Source organism: Anolis sagrei, chromosome 2 (assembly GCF_037176765.1).
Source record: "Anolis sagrei isolate rAnoSag1 chromosome 2, rAnoSag1.mat, whole genome shotgun sequence".
Classification (NCBI taxonomy): domain Eukaryota; kingdom Metazoa; phylum Chordata; class Lepidosauria; order Squamata; family Dactyloidae; genus Anolis; species Anolis sagrei.
Genome location: NC_090022.1, coordinates 274,929,972 through 274,950,451, shown reverse-complemented (window position 1 = coordinate 274,950,451; position 20,480 = coordinate 274,929,972). Strand labels below are relative to the sequence as shown.

The 20,480-nt window shown below is 42.3% G+C and overlaps 1 protein-coding gene across 2 annotated transcripts in view; it reads left to right on the top strand.

Annotated features, from left to right (window-relative positions):
- PARP8 (poly(ADP-ribose) polymerase family member 8) overlaps positions 1-20,480 on the top strand; it is a 204,734-nt gene that overhangs the window by 117,507 nt on the left and 66,747 nt on the right. For both annotated transcript variants that reach the window (XM_060761469.2, XM_060761468.2), the window contains exons 4-6: positions 3,648-3,737; positions 7,787-7,857; positions 18,554-18,631. In XM_060761469.2, the coding sequence (XP_060617452.1) occupies positions 3,648-3,737; positions 7,787-7,857; positions 18,554-18,631 (239 nt within the window). The remainder of the gene's footprint in view (positions 1-3,647; positions 3,738-7,786; positions 7,858-18,553; positions 18,632-20,480) is intronic.

Below are 20,480 nucleotides of genomic sequence, written 5' to 3'. Positions count from 1 at the left end.
TTTTCCTGCTTTCTTTTGAATGCAATCACTTTTTCTGTGGTACATTATTTGGACACCCCGCTTTGAAATGTGAGAGTTCCCACTTTTAAAGGGCTGCCTAGATGCGCCCCCAGCTATTTCCTCCTCCTCCAGCTTTTCTCTTTCTCCTCAGCTTACTTACAGTTCCTGCTAACTGAGGGGATTTCTACACTGACAAATAAAGCAGACTATCGTCTGAAATGCTGGTTCTGCCCTGCTTTGTAGCCCCGAGCCATCTAGCCAGTGGCAAGACATCTCTATTGCCAGCTGTGTCAAACTAAGTTTGGCTATGCTGGCATGAATCCAACTGCCACCCCTCTCCTCTAGTGTCATTGCCTATGATGGGGACAACCATGCCTTATGCTCGGGGCTCCGTCATGCTCCTTCCATGTCTTGTGACTCACAAAAGATAGGGGAGGAGAGAGAGGTGAGCCCTTGGGATTTATTAATGATGAATCATGAGTAAGGCAAAAGGATTTTTTAACAGCATCTTCCTTGCTGAGGATAAGAGATGTTGTTCAAAGCATCTAAAGCATCAGGCTGACATATACCCAGAGCTTGAGAAACTTATGTTTTAGACTACAGTTCTTGGAATACCTGGTGTTAATGCTGACTGGGAAGAATTTTGGAATTATCATTCAATTTTTCTCCAAAATTTGTGTTTCTATGCTATAATTCGACAAGAGCTAGTCTCAAGAATTTAAACTGATTTCTTTTCTGAAATTTGTTCAAACCTAATGTTATATTGTATTTTAATGTATATTTTAAATAAATATATTTTAATATATGTATTTGTGATATTTTGCAATGTTTATTTGTTTTAATTATTCTGTAACCCTCCTTGAGCCATGAGAAGAGGTGGGTAAGAAATAATAATAATAATAATAATAATAATAATAATAATAACAACAACAACAACAACAACAACAATAATAATAATAATAATAATAATTGTATTGCTGGTCTGCTTCTGACATAATGTTGCAAGCCCAACAACTCAGTCAAGACAAAGCAGGGAAAATTATATCAGAAGCAGGCTAGTAGTTTAATATTAAGTTTGTACAAATTTCAGAAAATAAATCTTTATGAGAGTGATACAAAGAAAAGAGGCCTGTACTCCAGGAAAAGGAAAGCTTGAGGTACACAGTCTGGAGACTAAAAAGTTCCATTACTGAGAATCAATACAACATAGCACTATGACTCCTTTAGGAGTCATTACAGTGTACGGAGCATGTTCCAATGAATAAGTGGGCAAGGTAATGCTGGCCAACAAATCTAGTTTGCAGAAACATTTCTGTCTTTATGCTAATCACTTGTCTAACTTTATTAACTAGCAAGAGAGTTTCTGAGACCCAAACCTCTTTCCTATTTGCCATCAGTAATGGACTTCTGTTGAGAGGCTCGGACATTTAGTTAGGTCAGGAAGGACAGAACACCACATTCAAGGGAATTGGTCAGGGCTGTTTGCCAGCTATCAGGTCATGCTCTCCCAGAGAGAAGATGAAGTAAACAAAAAATAATAGGTACCTTTGTTTTAAGTTTCAATATATCCTGCGGAGGGGTTAAGCAAATAACTGGCTGCCAGATTGAAGAGAAATGGGCTTAGAAAAAGCATTTTCAAGTTTCCAAATGGGACTGGAAATCAATGAACAGGGGGTAAAATATAGTATATAGCCACAGCTAAGTGGGTTATGGATTGCAGCCTAAATCTATAAAATGGGTTATTGAGTATGCTTTTACTGCATATCAGTCAGAGAAAAGAAAAAGGCGTTTTGACTGTTTGGCCTTTTGACTCTTACTCCATGCAGCTGCCTCTCTGGGCACACCTTCATTGATGCCAGTTAATATTCATATTTGCTTGTTACCTGCTTTTTTCTTTGAATTCGGGATGCCTCCCTATTAATGAAGGATTTTGAACCCTATGAGAGAATAGTCCTTCCCTCTATCAATAATTTCTACTGCTGAAAAAGACAGATGCTTGCAAAAACTAGCAATAGGTTGTTCTATTGTTTCTTTTAGTTATTAAAATATTAACACAAATACCCAAACATCCAGAGGCACCTGATCTTGAAAGTTAAGCAGACAGTCCTGATAGTACTTGGATGTTAAACACTCCAAGGAATACCAAGTAATGCAGTAAGGTAATACAGTAAAAAAAAAAAAACATATCCACAAGGATTGGTTTCCTGGCTGAACCACAATTGCCTAAAACAGTGGAGACAACTGAACACCATTAAATTAGCTTACGTTTGGTCCCAGTATACCATACAATTGCATTGGAAGACCTAGAGATTCCTAGAGAGGTATCCTCTAGTAATTTGCTATATCCTCCAATGCAATTTTATGCTACCTTCTGGTGGAAGTGGAAGTTAGCTTCTGGTGGAAGCTAACTTCTGGTAGAAGCATACTATAGAATCACCTGGAGGACCTAGTACATTTCTGGAAGACAAAGTAAATTCCTAGAGAAATCATTTTTCCCAGTTGTGGGTAAGTAAAATTGCAGTTGCGTGTTGCACAGTTATGAGGTCTTCTGTATTTTGGAGGAAGACAGTAACAAACCATCTCTGCGTATTTTTTGCCTAAGAAAACTCTATGCAATTCATGGGGTATGAGTCAATATATTTATTTGTCTTCAGCATGAGATTTGAAGAACATAAACATTAAAATATTTGTATGCTGACCTTTATCTAAAAGCCTAAAAGCACAATAGAATAAAATCAATTTTGAAATATGAAATCAAAAAATGGCAAAAAAATAATGCACAGTCAAAATCATATTAAACTATATAATGACATAAAAATACAGAAACCGTGTAAACCATGTACATGAACAAATTAGATAAAAGTATTAGTTCCTAAAAGCTGTACTTTAACCTGGTGTCAAGGTGAGCATGCGTTATGGCTTGGCCATGGTGCCACAACACAGAAGATCTTTCCTACACTCTTCGAGTGTACCTCAGTCCTCAAGCAGTATTTTTCAAGAGTATTTTTCATAGACTGAAATCCTGTATCAGGCGAGCAGAATGAAAAGCTCTAGAAGTGTACTTGCCCTGGCTCTTGGGCTTAGGAAGGAGGAGAGAGGCACCCAGCAGAGCCAAGAACAGTGCTAGAATCTTCTGGTATTTGTTGGAGCTTGTTGTTAGAGCTTGTTGGACCTTTTTAGGCAAATCTATGGTTGTCTTGGCTCATTAGGAGATAGATCTGCATTTCCTCAGTATGTAGTGGAGAGCAGAGACACCTCTTGAACAAGGAAGTAGCTAACCAATGACTCCTTGTGTGAGTTCTGATAAAGTACAAAGGTTTGGGTTGCTGTGAGTTTTCTGGTCTGTACAAAGGTTTGCAGAACTGTGTGTTTGCATAAGTCTGATTCTGTCATTCCCATAAAAATTTAATTGCATTCTAGATTTCAGTTCAAGATCAGCTATGAATAGAATAATCATAAACTGTGGAAGGGACTCCCAGCCACGCAGAAGAGATGAGCAGTTATAAACTATTTCATCCTAAAATAGAGAAATTAATTTTCCTTCCCCCTTCCCCTTCTCCTTTTGTAATGTGTGACTGGGGAGTCCTTATGGAGTTTGCATTTAGTCCTCATATGTACACTGAATATTGTTCTTCTCCCCATTACAGACAATACCTACGTGTCCAGTTCAGATAATGATGAAGATGTATTAGTTACAACAGAGCCAATTCCAGTGATTTTTCACCGAATTTCTACAGGTAACACAAATGACTAAATTGTTTCATATTAAGCATCGTATACATTAGACTGAACTTAACTCTTATATTTGAGGTTCTTATATTTCCCCAATCTAAAGCAAAAAAGATCTGTTCAGTCTTCCTTAACACTTGTCAAAACAACAAACAAATCACCAGCAAATATTAGGCTAGCTCATCTATGTGCTTACACTGAATCTTCTCAACTTAATTGCCTTTAAATACCTTTAGGCTATTAAATTGCATTCTAGATTTTGGTACAAGATCAGCCATGAATAGAATAATCATAAACTGGGGAAAGGACTCCCAACCAACTTAAGTGCCTTTAGGCTACCTTTGTTTTTCAGTTTGTGCTAAAGGCTACACTAGGACATTTATGGGCCACATGGGAGATGTGGGTAACACAGTTTCTAATCCTGTTTTAGATCAATAAATATAAGGATATGCTGCAGCCATCCATAACTATTAACTATGTAGTTACTTGCTTAGATGATCCCTCATAGCCAGAGGATGATGGTCCTCCAAGTCTACTGTCTTGGGATTGGGTTCGTAAGTAGCCGTGGAGCCCTATTCTTAATCTGCATGTTCTCCTGCAGTGAGGACATTGCTTTCCATGTGGAAAGTGGTCCTGGTCAGGATTGTCTTGACGTGCCTTCCTCTTGGCACATTTCTCCCTTTCACCCTCCCTTCATGCCTTTTCAAATTCTGCAGCACTTCTGGTCACAGCTGACCTCCAGTTAGAGTGCTCAAGGGCCAGGGATTCCCAGTATCCCACAGTTTTTAAAGGTTGATTTTAAGACCATTTTAAAATCTCTTTTCCTGTCTACCAACGTTACATTTTCCATTCTTGAGTTGGAAGTATAGTAACTGTATAGTAGCTTTGGGAGATGGTAATCGGGCATTCGGACAATGTGGCCAGTTTAGAGGAGTTGATAGCATAGTAACATTGCTTCAGTGCTGGTGGTCTTTGCTTCTTCCAGCACACTGACATTTGTCCGCCTGTCTTCCCAAGAGATTTGCAGGATTTTTTGGAGACAACTCTGATGGAATCATTCCAGGAGTTGAGTATGACGTCTGTAGATAGTCCACGTTTTACAGGTGTATAGCAGGGTTGGGAGGACAATAGCTTTATAAACAAGCACCTTGGTCTCCCTACGGTTGTCCCGGTCCTTAAACTGTGTAATAGTAGAATGATGATCTGGGAGTAATTGCATAATTCTTCAACTTCTATGTTATGGATCATTTAATGAAATGCATTATATTTAAAAGTAGCTTTCTAAGCACTGAAATAGCTAGTTCTGAATAGAGTAAAAAAGTGCTCCTTAAGATAATGATGCCACAGACAAGCAAACCCCCTTCCCTCCTCTTTGTATCCATAGGCTACACCTCTTTCTTTCTTGGAAATTTGTTGTGGTCCAGCATCTAATGTTTCATGAAGTGACACTAGTGTGAGGACAATCAGTTGCATAGCACTGGAGAAGGGCACACAAGGATAGAAGATATGTACTATTCCAAGCAAAAGATTAAGGCAGAACTGGATATAAATGCTAGGGTTGTATCTGAGTGTGAGTTTCAGGGGCATGTAATGGTCACCTCAAAAAAAAACCCAGTCAGGTATTAAGAACTCCAAATTTCTTCCTATTTAGGATTAGAATGCAACTTCAGAAATGTGGTGTAGTGGTTGCTGTATTGGACTGGGCCTTAGGAGACCAGATTTTTTAATCTCTATTCAGATATGAAATCCACTGGGTAATCTTGGAATTGCCATTCTCTCAGCCTTAGAGGAAGGCAAGAGCAACCCACCTCTCAACACATTTTGTCAAGAAAGCCCATGGATAGCTTTGCCTTAGGGTCACAACAACTCAGAAAGTACTTAAAGGCATAGAATAATAAATGTATTGGGGAATGAGGTGACAGATCATCTGGTTGACTCACCAGTAAATGCCACATGGCAGTTATTAGGAACAAGGAAGATTGCATTAGCTAATTAGTGTTAAACACACAAAGGTTTCCCACATAGCATTTAGTATTTGGCTCTAACTTTGAGGAGTGGTCTTAAATCGTTGTTGTTGTTTATTTGTTCAGTCGCTTCCAACTCTTCATGACCTCATGGACCAGTCCATGCCAGAGCTCCCTGTTGGCGGTTGCTACCCCCAGCTCCTTCAAAGTCAAGCCAGTCACTTCAAGGATACCATCCATCCATCTTGTCATTGGTCGACCCCTCTTCCTTTTTTCTTCCATTTTCCCCAGCATCATTATCTTCTCCAAGCTTTGCAGTCTTCTCATTATGTGGCCAAAGCACTTCATCTTTGCCTCTAATATCCTTCCCTCCAATGAGCAGTCGGGCTTTATTTCCTGGAGTATGGACTGGTTTAAAATCATACAGTAATTTTTTAAAAATACGTTTAGAATGTAATCCTAAAACCTTTTGTATAGGATTGCACTATTCGAATACCCATATTCTTGGACAAGAGCTATAAATTGATGCAGTGTTCTTTGTCTGTTTTGCATTTTGCATTTTTCTACATCAAGGGTAAATATGCATTATTTTCTCTCTGTAAATAAAAATGCAGACTACATTTGGAATTCTTTTTTTTAGTTTTACATGAGCTGTAATTAAAATCAACAACTCAAATGTGGTTTCAGTTTTCATTAATTTTAAAATAGCACAGCTAACACTAGCTGGTGGGGAAAATGAAAAGTGAAATTTATAAGGATATATTTGCTCAGAGCTGGTATTTTACATTTAGGACAAGGAAAATGCTTCTGAAAATGTCTTCCCTGTAGTGGATTATTCACAACTTCTTTTTAACATTTTGAGTGACTTGTCACAAAGATAATCACCAGAACCCTATGTGCCTACCAGATGTTTCTGGCAGCCACAGTGCAGGAATATGATTCTCAATAGATGGAAGCAATATGTACGAAAAAGATTTTTTAAATAGTTCCACTCGAAATGAGAAGATGTAAATATAATCAGTTGTTAGTTAGACGAGCCCTTGGAAAGCTTATCTGGAAAAAAAGAAATCAACTACTGTAATAGTTCCAAGGTTCAGCATAGTTGTTTACCATTGTAGTTACCATTTTTAAAAAAACACCCATCTTGTTTCTCCAATACATAAAAAAAGATCTGCCCAAACACAAAACGGCAACCTTTTAATTGTTTTGGGTAAGTACATCTGCATGAGTACTACAAGCCACTAGCTTTTGATACAGAAGAAACCTGCTTCCCATGTACTTTGTTGCATCCTCAAGACATATTAGACCACAATTACAATAATAAAATGATCAGGTTACAGTAATAAAGTAAAGTCGTTCATACCATAGTTATTGGCGAATTGAACCAATTACTCATCATTTTGTATTGGTCAAAACCTATTTCTATGCACTGCTATAGAGTGGCCTTGTCATATGTTCTAGAACCCTGTGTTCTACATAACTCAGTATTTTGGTTTGGAAAGTGGGGGGGGGGGGGTCATAGCTCATTCACAGAGTACATGCTGAGCGTACCAAAAGTTCCCAGATTTCACTCCTGGAATCTTTCATTGAACAAATTAGACAGTAGGTGGTGTGAAGGACCTCTGCCAGAGATACCTGAAGCCTCTGGCAGAGATTCTGCTGCCAAAACTGAGCTAGATGGACAGACAGTACTGTTGTATGCTGTAGTTATGGTTCTAGATAAGATTCCCAAGTGTAAAGATAAATGAGATTTTGAAGTATAAAGAAAAATGGTTAAATATCAAAGTCAGAATCAATTGCATTTCCAGTTTCTGTGCATAGCTGTTCAAGCTAGACAGTGAAAATGCTATAGGAAGAATATCAATTCATTTAAAATGTTTCAGTGGAGGAGCATTCTCAAGATTCCATAGACTGACAAAAAGAGAAATAAATGGGTCTTCATGTAAGTTAAGCCAATGGCAAATAATAACATCTACAAGTTATGGTTCTGTTCTGTTTATATCAAAGTGTAGTATCACAGACTAAAAATAAATTTGCATTTCCTGCCTGTTAACTTTGTCTTCTTTTTTCTTTCTTTCTCCCCCTTTTTATAGAATTACGAAAAACCAGTGATGTCAACTGTTGTTTATCCATAAAATCGAAGTTACAAAGAGAAAATGGAGAGGTATGGCACTGTTTAATGATTTTCAGCTAACGGAGCAGAGACAAGACTATAACAAGATGGAGAGCTGGATAATACACTTTCTCCAAGTTGACATAGCCACAAAAATACTCAGACATTGGCCTTTATCTAATGGATTGTGCGCTCAACTTTTAAAAGCCACACCGTTGACTGTGCCACTGAAGTGAATAAGGCAATCTGATGCTCATTGGATTTGTACATGCACTATCTCATAAGAGTAAAAACCTCTAAGAATGGGTTTGTAATTTTAAATATATGCCCAAAACATACATGTTCATGTTCAAAAATAAATATGTACACAAATACATATACTTTTAAGAGCCTTGTTGGATCACACCAGAGACCTATCCAGTGTGGTATCCTGCTTTGTGTAGAGGCCAATGTGGAGGACACTTGCCCCCTTCCTTTTTTGGGTTCAAGAATGGAGGCATTTGTGAAACAAAGACATCATTTTTTAATTATATGCTGGTCCGCATGTCCAGCATTTGGAATGAAACGTATTAAACATGCACCACAATCATTTGTGAGGTGGGTGGCAACTGTGTGAGGCTATGGGGCTACTTTAGCTCCCCCGTAACCCCACTGCAAATAAAATTCCAGTTTTTGCAGATAAATGTTCTTCAATCTTCTCTAGTTGTTCTGGAAGAAATATTTATCATATTTTCACTCTCTTGCACTGTTTTAGGCCCAAGGAAGATCTTCATTTTTTTTTTCAAAAGAGGAAATTATCACAATTGCAGTTCTATTATTTTGGTTGTATAAACAAACTGTCAATCATTGTAAACCAAGCATTTCTTCCTGATGATTAGATGATCTTGTTTCTAAAAGAAGAAACTAGAATAAATGTGTTAGCCTTCAAGGTGACACAAAAATCTGCTTTCTTTTCCTTCTCTGCATGAATTTCTAGTACTGCAGACCAAAATCTAGGTCAGTATCATTTTCAGAGATACGCCATAGGACATATGTTTGCATACAAAAATCCACTTTACTCCCTGTCACCTCCAGGTAGAACTGAAGAAATAGCTTACCTGAAACTCTGCATAGCCCATCAATTTAGATAACACCCTGCATCCCCAGAAGTATCAGGTTTTTCTTTCTCTGAGAGCTCCAACCTTTGCTCCCAGACTGACTTAGGATAGTTGGGAAAGGGCTTTTTTTAAAACACACACACAGGTCCAAAAACTAACAATAAACAAGTACAGCCATACCTGGAAAAATATGAAAAAAATCCCAATTTTGGTAAGAACTGAGAAAGAGTTACATTTAGTTACATTTAGCTCCTGTTTAAGGAGCTCCATTGGTTTCCGTTCATTTTCTGATCCCAATTCAAGGTGCAGGTGCTCACCTACAAAGCCCTAAACAGTTTGGGACCTGCCTACCTGCATGACCACATCTCCATATACGAACCCACACGTTCCCTTCGATCATCTGGAGAGGCCCTGCTCACGATCCCAACGGTGTCGCAAGTGCGTCTGGTGGGGACGAGGGGCAGGGCCTTCTCTGTGGTGGCCTCCCGACTCTGGAACTCTCTCCCCAAGGACATCAGACAAGCCCCAACACTGGCAGTCTTTAGGAAGAGCCTGAAGACCTGGCTGTTCCAGTGTGCCTTTCCAGTGTGCATCATGTCCCAAATGCACCTTGTCAGAAATTTAGGATTGTCTGCACATTGCACTTCCCTCGACATATCACCTGTCAAGTCCAGCACTTTTAAAATTTTGTCTATTACATTTCTCCCGGCCTTAGGTTTTAAATGTGTCATGGTGTTATTGTTTTTAGTGTTTTATTGTTTTGCTTGATGTTTTATTATTTGCTTTATGAGTTTTACTGTTATATTTGTATGCTGTTGTTTTGTTGGTGGCCTTGGCCTTTGTAAGCTGCATTGAGTCCTTCGGGAGATTTTGCAGGGTATAAATAAAGATAATAATAATAATAATAATAATAATAATAATAATCTCCATGATTCAGGCCCCTTCTACACTCTCCTTATATACTAGGATCTGATCTCAGTTTATCTGCTTTGAACTGGATTATATGAGTCTCCAGTGATATATAATCTGGGATAATCAGATAATCTGAGATCAGATCCTGGGATATAAGGACAGTATAGAAGGAGCCTCAGTCACCTGTAGTGATACTCTATTTCAGTGGCTTCCAACCTTTATTTGACCAAGGACCACTCTCCAACATTAGTACCAAAAGAGTTACAAATCGGTTTTTGGTCAACTTTAGATTTGGTTTGGTTATGTGGGGATACTGATTCAAAAAATTGCATTGGATAGACCACATCAGCTCTAGTTTCTGGTACAGAACATATGCCATCCAATAGTCGCCATTTGCTCACCCACAGAAAACCATATTTAATAATTTAGAGTTGATGAGGTTTATTTATTATTTATTTATTTGATGCACTTATTAACCGCCATTCTCAGCCCTTATGGGCGACTCATGGCGGTGTACAGTACACATAAAAAGACAGTTACAAAGGCCAGTGTCAACAACATATAACTATACGACAAATACAAACTACATAAAAATCCGCTTCGTCTCTTAGTGGAATCATAGCCAGTCTCATTTTCCTTATACCATTCCAGTTCTCATTACCGTAATGTTGCTGCTCAGCACTTAATTAAATGCCCTCTCGAACAGCCAGGTCTTAAGGCTTTTTCGAAAGGACATGAGGGAGGGCGCCTGTCTGATGTGTGCTGGGAGGGTGTTCCACAGCCGGGGGGCCACCACCGAGAAGGCCCTATCTCTCAGCCCCACCAGGCGTGCCTGTGAGGCAGGCGGGATCGAGAGAAGGGCCTCCCCAGACAATCTCAAGGTCCTCGTGGGCTCGTAGGCCAAGATGCGGTCAGAAAGGTATTTTGGGCCGGAACCGTTTAGGGCTTTGTAGGCCAAGACCAGCACCTTGAATTGGGTCCGGTAGCAAATCGGCAGCCAGTGGAGTTGGGACAACAAGGGCGTTGTGTGCTCCCTGCTACCCGCTCCGGTTAGTAACATGGCTGCCGCACGCTGAACCAGCTGAAGCTTCCGGGCCGTCTTCAAGGGCAGCCCCACGTAGAGAGCGTTGCAGTAATCCAGGCGGGATGTGACAAGAGCGTGTACCACCGTGGCCAAGTCAGACTTCCCGAGATACGGGCGCAGCTGGCGCACGAGCCTAAGCTGTGCAAATGCTCCCCTGGCCACCGCTGAAACCTGGGGATCCAGGCTCAACGATGAGTCCAGGGTCACACCCAAGCTGCGAACCTGCGCCTTCAAGGGGAGTGCGACCCCGTCCAGCACAGGCTGTAACCCTATATCCCGTTCGGCCTTGCGACTGACCAGGAGTACCTCTGTCTTGTCTGGATTTAGTTTCAGTTTGTTCGCCCTCATCCAGACCGTTACAGCGGCCAGGCACCGGTTCAGGACCTCGACAGCCTCCTTAGTAGCAGGTGGGAAGGAGTGACAGAGTTGGACATCATCTGCGTACAGATGACACCGCACCCCGAAACTCCGGATGATCTCACCCAGCGGCTTCATGTAGATGTTAAACAGCATGGGGGACAGTATGGAACCCTGAGGCACCCCACAAGTCAACGGTTGTGGTGCGGAACAGGAGTCCCCCAATGACACCTTCTGGGTGCGACCCTCCAGAAATGACCGGAGCCACTGCAAAGCAATGCCCCCAAGACCCATTTCCGCAAGGCGCCCCAGAAGGATACCGTGGTCGACGGTATCGAAGGCCGCTGAGAGGTCCAGGAGCACCAACAGGGACACACTCCCCCTGTCTAGCTCCCGGCGCAGATCATCCACTAAGGCGACCAAGACCGTCTCGGTACCATGCCCCGGTCTGAAACCAGACTGTGCCGGATCCAGATAATCCGTGTCTCTCAAGAATACCTGGAGTTGTGAGGCCACCACGCTTTCCATGACTTTGCCCAAAAAGGGGAGATTGGAAACAGGCCGAAAGTTGTCCAATTTAGTGGGGTCCAGTGATGGCTTCTTCAACAGCGGCTTTATAATAGCCTGTTTTAGGCTCGCTGGAATCTTGCCTTCCCGGAGGGAGGCATTCACCACCACTGTTACCCACTCGGCCAATCCCCCTCTGGCCTCTCTCAGAAGCCAGGATGGGCAGGGGTCTAGGATGGACGTGGTGGGCCTCATTCCTCCAAGTATCTTGTCCACATCCTCGGGTTTCACAAACTGAAAAGAATCCAACAAAATAGGACAAGCAGGTGCTCTCGTTACATCCACAGAGTCTGCATCTAACGCGGCGTCCAGCCCAGAACGGATCAAGGCGACTTTGTCTGCGAAGAACCGAGCAAATGCTTCACAGCGCGCGACCGAATTGTCAGGGCTCCCACCTGCAGAGGTGGGGGTTAAAAGGCCTCTGACAATCCGAAACAGCTCCGCCGGACGGTTCTTTGCAGACGCAATAGTGGCCGCAAAGAAAGTTTTCTTTGCGGTCTTTATTGCCACGGCATATGCCCTAAGAAAGGACACAAACCGTGCTCGGTTTGACTTGCTCGGTTCCGAACGCCACACGCTCTCTAGTTCCCTCTTCCTTCGCTTCATAGCTGCCAGCTCCTCAGTAAACCAAGGGGCTGGTTTAGCTCGGCTACTTGAGAGGGGACGTTCCGGAGCAATCATGTCAATAGCCCTGGTCATCTCCCTATTCCAGAGAGCCACCAAGGCTTCGACATGGTCACCTACCGAGGTGGCGGGAAAATCCCCAAGAGCCGTCAGGAAGCCATTCGGATCCATCAGTCTCCTGGGGTGGACCATCTTAATGGGTCCTCCACCTTTGCAGAGGTTAGGGGGTGCAGTGAGCCTAAATCTGATCAGGAAGTGGTCGGTCCATGGCAACGGAGAGATGGACAACTCCTCCACACCGCCACCCTGTTCCCATCCCTGGCAGAAAACCAAATCCAATGTGTGTCCAGCACAGTGGGTGGGGCCAGATATTTGTTGGGACAGCCCCATGGTTGCCATGGCAGACATGAAGTCCTGAGCCGCGCCTGTGAGGGTCGTCTCGGCATGGACGTTGAAGTCTCCCAGCACAAGAAGCCGTTGAGACTTCAATGCCAGGCTCGAGACCACCCCCGCTAGCTCAGGTAGGGAGACTGTAGTGCAGCGAGGTGGACGGTACACAACTAGAATCCCTATACTGTCCCGGTCACCCACCCTCAGGTAGACGCTTTCAAAATTTGCGGTCTGCGGGATGGGGCACCTGGTCAGATGGATGGAATCCCTATAGACCACTGCGACCCCGCCTCCCCGCCCTCCGGATCTAGGTTGGTGCTGCACGGAGAAACCCGGAGGACAAAGCTGGGTCAGATTTACTCCTCCAGCTTCATCCAACCAGGTCTCCGTGATGCACGCCAGATCTGCCCGTTCGTCCAGGATTAAGTCCTGGATCCAGGTCGTTTTTCCGTTGACAGATCTGGCGTTCAACAGCACCACCTTCAGACCGGAGGGTCCGCTCACCTGGTTACACCAATTTACCTTAGGAGACCGATTTGGAATTTTGATTATAGATAAATGGTCCGAATTTGGCCGAATTTGAGGTCTCCTTTTCCCGCATCTCCTCCTTCCCACCACGACCTCTAATCTTTTGTGGGTAGTCAGCTTCTCCCCTTCCAACATCCCCATTGCCTCGGCACTATAAGAGGGTTTTGTGATACTAGTCGCTCTTGTTGCTGAGTGGTTTCAAGACAACGGTGCAGTATTGGTGAGGCCGTGTACCATATTTTCCATATGGTCCATGAACCACAGGCTGGGAGCCACTGCTTTCTTTGGAACAGTTCCCTCATTTTATAAAACTGTAAATGTTACAACATTATTATATTTTGTTAAGGTCATTTATAGGGAGAAAATAAAATAAATCTCACTCTCGTTGAGACCATTTGTAAGGAGAAAATAAAGTATTAAAATAAAATCAATCCCACTCTTTTTCTGAAAATTGCTGATTTTTCTAATATATAAAAAGGCCATTCTTTAATAGTGCCTAACAGCATGGTTTTCCTGTCTGTACACATGAACTAGAAAGCATGAACTTTGAAGACAACTTAAAAAAATTGAATAATACTCCTAAATTGTGGTGATTGCCTAGAAACAGAATGTGATTTTGAGCAGATTCCCTTCAGACACCCATCTTCAATTCACCATGCTGATTTCCATTCAGTGACAGATCTGTGACAGGAATGAAGTGTGTATAATCATCTAATCAACATGGTTTTGGTCAAAAAGGATATACAGGCAATAAGATTATAATATAGAGAATAGTGTAGTAATTATCTAAACATCAAAGATCAGGCATTGCTAGTTATAATCTCTGTGGATCTTATGTAACGCAGTGTTTATGGAACCTTATTTAAACATTAGTCCCCTGATTATCCTATCTACCGATGATAGAAATACTAAGATTCCTTCCAAATAAAGGAATAGATAAAACACATAAGCAAACAGTTTCTCCAGCACTGGCTATATTAAATGCAGCAGTGGAAAAGCAGATTTTTAATTTCCTAGAATCTAAATTCCAGTCAAAGCCATGGGTCCTACAGAAATCAAATTTGATGCCTAGAATTTATATATATTTGCATGAACTAGATATAAGTTTGAATGCTTACTTAGTTCACTACATATGTATTCAATCTTGCTGACAGAAGCACTGCATGCCCAAAAATAAACCCAAAGTATTGTGTTGTGCTTTTTGTTTACTGCTCAGATTTGACCTTTGGTGTATACTCTTGTTTGCTAGAGTGGGTAATTATGATGTGTTGTCTTCGTAGCTTTTTCATACTTGGTTTTATACTGGACAGTTGCCATGTCTACACACTTTTCTAGCAGCCTCAACTATGATCATGTTGAGAAAGGGTGAACAACTCCAGGGCCTGGTTTCATTCTTCAGGAGCCAGAGTGGGTCACTGTCTTTTCATTCATTACATTGTGAAATTTAAATGGAGTTTCCCGTTTTTTTGCTGAAATTTGGCAGCATGATTTGAAAGTGGCAGGGGTGTCTCGAGGCACCATGTGGTGTGCAGTTTGCAGAGTGCCCATCACTGGTATAGATAATTTCAACCTGTCCATGTATTCAGACTGTTTCATCTATCTTACACCATGTATGCAATTATGAATTGGGGTAGCTATCTGTTTGCTCAGATAATTTGTAATCATACATTCATGGTTAATGATGATCTAGTCCCTGTACCAAGGCAATGGCAAGAATTTTGTACTTTGAATCAATTGGTTTGAGTCCTACATCCTGGAACAGCAGTATACACATTTATTCCAACTTCTGCATGGTAGCCCTTTAAATGGTTGAAGATGGTGCATCTTAATCTTATCTCTTCCAGGCTAAAGATACCTAATGCCATCAGTCTTTTCTTATGGAGTCTGGTTTGGTTATCTGTTGGAAGCACTTTGATTGCATGTTCCTGCATTGCAGGACATTCAGCTGAATGACCCTTATGATCTCTCCCATCTCTGCGATTCTAATATTTTAAATAATTTTGTTCTTGAACCACCAGAGAGCAATATACGTCACTATCTCACACATATGGACAATTTTGAATTTTTGAGAATTTTTGATTTCTGGATAAGGGATGCTCAAGCTGTAGAGTCTTTTTGATAGCCTGGATCCAGATGTCAAGGGCTTTAAAGTTCATAAGCAGGGCTTAGAATTCTTCATGGAAAAAATTGGTAGCCAGTGAAACTGTTTCAACAGGGGTGTTATATGTTCCCTGTGTCTAGCCTTGGCCACATCATGGCCACAACAGTTTGGACACACTGAGTTTTCTGAACTGCTTCCAAGGATGTGTTACAGTGATCCAAATGGAAGGCACTCATGGAATGTATAACTATATCCAGATGTAATAACTCAATACCTGCAATACTGCCTGACCTTTTCATTTCTCTACCTCCACAGAGGTAGAGAATCTCTGCATAAGAAAAGCAGGACTATGGGGACTTCAATATCATCTAGAATTTTGGGGGTCCAACCCTGGTAGCTGGTCATTTCCTGTCAGTGAGTGGTAATTCCATTCTGAATTTTAAACTGAATCTTATTCCCCAAATAATTTCAGAACCCTGGATAGTTTCTTTAATGTTTGCATTAAAACTTTGAAAAAGTTATTGTACCACTGACTTGGAAACCACCAGTTGCTGTGTTCCAAATTATAAGGAAACCCATATAAATTGTTGTGATGTTTGTGTGGATTCTAAATACATACACATTTTCCTAGGAGTTTTTGTATCTTGAGCTGTGTTATTACAAAATTGGAAGTGCCTTCTGGCATTTTTTTGAAGACTTCTCTAGTCCCAACGGGATCTTGGGAGCCAGGAAATGGTCCATGGACCTCTATATTTCCACCAGAAATACAGATTCTAAGAGTCGATGTTTTAGATTACAGTACTCACAATTTCTGACAATTGGCCTTGCCAGATGAAATCAATGGGAATTGTAGTTGTTTGGAAGAGAAAATGTTCTCCCTCCTTGCTCTGATGTAATTTCTAAGGCAGCCCTGTACAAGTTCTGATCCAGCAAGCTCAATGTGGATCCCAATAGGAGCTTATTATCTTGCTTGTGCCTCCTGCCCACACAGTCTTTGTGCTATTTTTGTCCTAGTGGATTGTCAGATGTGCAGGCCTGTGCTAGAATAGGGTATGGAAATACAAAACACCTTCGGTGTATATAGGCTTTTACTTAAGCTCACATGGTTGCTAAGGGGAACCTGAAAAATGCTTCAGCTATCAAGCTAAGCAACTATTATCTCTTCATTTTGTGTGCTTGGCATTGTTGATTTGAACAGGTACTCAGAAGACAGTGTAACAATGAAGCCCTATTCTTATGTTCAGTAAGTGTATATACTCCACGTGCAAGGAGGAAAAGGTTTAAGTCTCAACCTCTGAAGCAGGGAAACCTTGTCATATCTAAAACCCACTATATGAACCAAAGCATTGAAAAATCAGGGCTCTGTTTTGCACAGAAAATATCTGCAAATACAACAGACTGCACTTCAGACCCATTGCTCCTTACTGGTCATGAGGGTGCTTCATTCTGACATCAGCACTAGTACAAGAATAGCCAGGAGCTCAAATGTAATGGTCTGGATGAGGGCGAACAAACTGAAACTAAATCCAGACAAGACAGAGGTACTCCTGGTCAGTCGCAAGGCCGAACAGGGTATAGGGTTACAGCCTGTGCTGGACGGGGTCGCACTCCCCTTGAAGGCGCAGGTTCGCAGCTTGGGTGTGACCCTGGACTCATCGCTGAGCCTGGAGCCCCAGGTTTCAGCGGTGACCAGGGGAGCATTTGCACAGCTTAGGCTCGTGCGCCAGCTGCGCCCGTATCTTGGGAAGTCTGACTTGGCCACGGTGGTACATGCTTTGGTCACATCCCGTCTCGACTACTGCAACGCTCTCTACGTGGGGCTGCCCTTGAAGACGGCCCGGAAGCTGCAGCTAGTCCAACGCGCGGCAGCCATGTTGTTAACGGGAGCAGGACGCAGAGAGCATACAACGCCCCTGCTGTCCCAGCTCCACTGGCTGCCGATTCGCTACCGGGCCCAATTTAAGGTGCTGGTGTTATCCTACAAAGCCCTAAACGGTTCCGGCCCAAAATACCTTGCAGACCGCATCTCGGCCTACGAGCCCACGAGGGCCTTGAGATCATCCGGGGAGGCCCTTCTCTCGATCCCGCCGGCCTCACAAGCACGTCTGGCGGGGACGAGGGAGCGGGCCTTCTCGGTGGTGGCCCCCCGGCTGTGGAACACCCTCCCTGCTGAAGTTAGACAGGCGCCCTCCTTGATGGCCTTTCGTAAGGGCCTAAAAACATGGCTCTTCGAGCAGGCCTTCAATTGAGTGTATCTTGGAATGACACTGGAATGAACTAGGATTATGAATTTTGGCTATGACCCCAGGACTCGACGAAGCGGATTTTTAGTATAGGTATGTGTTATGTTGTAATCGTCTGGTTTGTATTGTCGTGATTTACTGTATACTGTCTTTCTTTGTTGTTGTTCACCGCCCCGAGTCGCCCTTGGGCTGAGAGGGGCGGTCAATAAATGCAAGAAATAAATAAATAAATAAATAAATAAATAAATGAAGCTTTGCAATTGCTTGGCCATAGTAACATGAGCACAATCCATTACCTTGCACTGATCAACACAGGGAAAGAGTGATCATCCATGATGCTACCATTGCCCAGTCCGGTTAGTGGATCTGACAGAATTGGACATGTCTAAATTGGCCCAAAGTTCAGACATACTCTAAAGCAGAGTTTTGGACTTCAGCTCCCACAATTCCTAACAGCTGGTGGGTGGGATTTCTGGGAGCTTAAGTCCAAAACACCTGAAGGAGCACAGTTTGAGAAACACTGCTCTAGAGTTTTCAGTAGACTCCAGAGTTTCCCCTGGCTTCGTCCAAAGTAGGCCAAATCATGGTAAAGCTGATGTAAACAACAACAAGAAATCTTGAAATACTCATTGGAAATTATTGCGCCTCATGGAGACATCTAGTCTTCCATTAAGGATAAGTCTGGGATTGGGTTTTGGGTTTGTTTGGGGGTTTTTTTGCGCAATCTAGACCAGCACTTAGCCAGCTTCTCAGGGTCTATAATTCCCAAATGAAAAAGAAAATGGCAAACTATTCAATAAATTTTATTTTTCTATCTTCTTTTCCTGTCTCTCCTTTTCACTAGGAATCAAGGCACAGCAGTGCAGTTGAAGAAGATTCAGAAGGAGACAATGACTCAGAAGAGTTTTACTATGGTGGGCAGGTAAAGGAATAATTAACCATCTGTTTAAAATATAAATATTATATGGCAATGATGCAACCATATAATGTATTGTGAAGCTCTTTCCCATCTTTAATTGGGAATACAAGTCAACTTTGGAAGAGATTCTTTTCCTCAGTAAGCAATAGGTAGTTGCCTATTGATAAAAACTGAATGGATTGAGCTGCAGGTTTATCACCCACTTCTTGTTCTACAGAATTTCATGGCATGTCATTGATATTAACTCAATAATAGATTCCAATTACTATATAAAGGAGAACTTAGACTTTCCAAGTTCTGGTTTGAAGCCCAGTTGCAGATTCACAGTAAGCCATTGTACTTTTATTTGTCGTGTCAGGGCAACCAGTCAATTATATTACATTTCTAACAGAACAAAGCAAACAAACAGACAAAATACAAAATTTGTGAGTTTAGTAGTTAATTAAATGTCCTTTGACCAGTATCTGGCCACTTGGAGTGCTTCTGGTGTTTCTGCATTGTGCATGTGGCAGGGCTCAGGTTGCATTGCAGCAGTGGTCAGTGGTTTGCTCCTCTCCACATTTGCATGTTGAGGATTCCACTTTGTAGCCCCATTTCTGAAGGTTGGCTCTGCATCTCGTGGTGCCAGAGCGCAGTCTGTTCAGTGCCTTCCAAGTCACCCAGTCCTCTGTGTGCCCAGCGGGAGTCTCTCATTTGGTATCAGACATTGGTTGAGGTTCTGGGTTTGAGCCTGCCACTTTTGGACTCTTGCTTGCTGAGGTTTTCCAGCGAGTGTCTCTGTAGATCTTAGAAAACTATGTCTAGATTTAAGTTGTTGATGTGCTGGCTGATACCCAAACAGGGGATGAGCTGGGGATGTCTCTACCTTGGTCCTTTCACTATTGGCTGCAACTTCCCATCGGATGTCAGGTGGTGCAATACCGGCTAAGCAGTGTAATTTCTCCAGTGGTGTAGGGTGCAGACACCCCGTGATAATGCGGCATGTCTCATTAAGAGCCACATCCACTGTTTTAGTGTGGTGAGATGCGTTCCACACTGGGCATGCATACTCAACAGCAGAGTAGCACAGCACAAGGGCAGATGTCTTCACTGTATCTGGTTGTGATCCCCAGGTTGTGCCAGTCAGCTTTCATATGATATTGTTTCTAGCACCCACTTTTTGCTTGATGTTCAGGCAGTGCTTCTTGTAGGTAAGAGCATGGTGCAGAGTGACTCCCAGGTATTTGGGTGCGCTGCAGTGCTCCAGTGGGATTCCTTCTGTTCTACCATCTCAAAGCTCCCTGCTTGAGCAGTAATGGCACGATCATCAGCATAGATGAAACTCTCTGTCCCTTCTGGCAGTGGCTGGTCATTTGTGTAGATGATGAACATGGATGGCGCAAGTACACTCCCCTGAGGCAGGCCATTCTTCTGTTTCCGCCATCTGCTTCTCGGCCCTGGAACTCAACAAAAAAGCTCCTGTGTTGTAGCAGGTTTCCTATGAGGCGGGTGAGGTGGTAGTCCTTTGTACTGATTGTGGCGTTATGGCACATCCCATGTAGAAAAATGTTGGGCAGGGTTTGACTTTTTTGGTTTTCCCATGAGCTCTGGGCTAAGATTCTTTTGGCATCTTACGAATACATATGTTCCTTTACAAACATGATTGGGTATATTTGTCCAATGTAGAAAAGCCAAATATAGTTAAATGTTGGGGTAACCATGTATGTGCATTCAGTGACATAGCATTATGTAGAGATGTGTATGGGATTGTATTATGCATTTGATTGTGCCTTCAGTTTCACATGTGGTAACTTGATTTAGTTCTTCAACATTGCCATGCAATGCAAGAACTGCATGGCAGCAGTAATATATA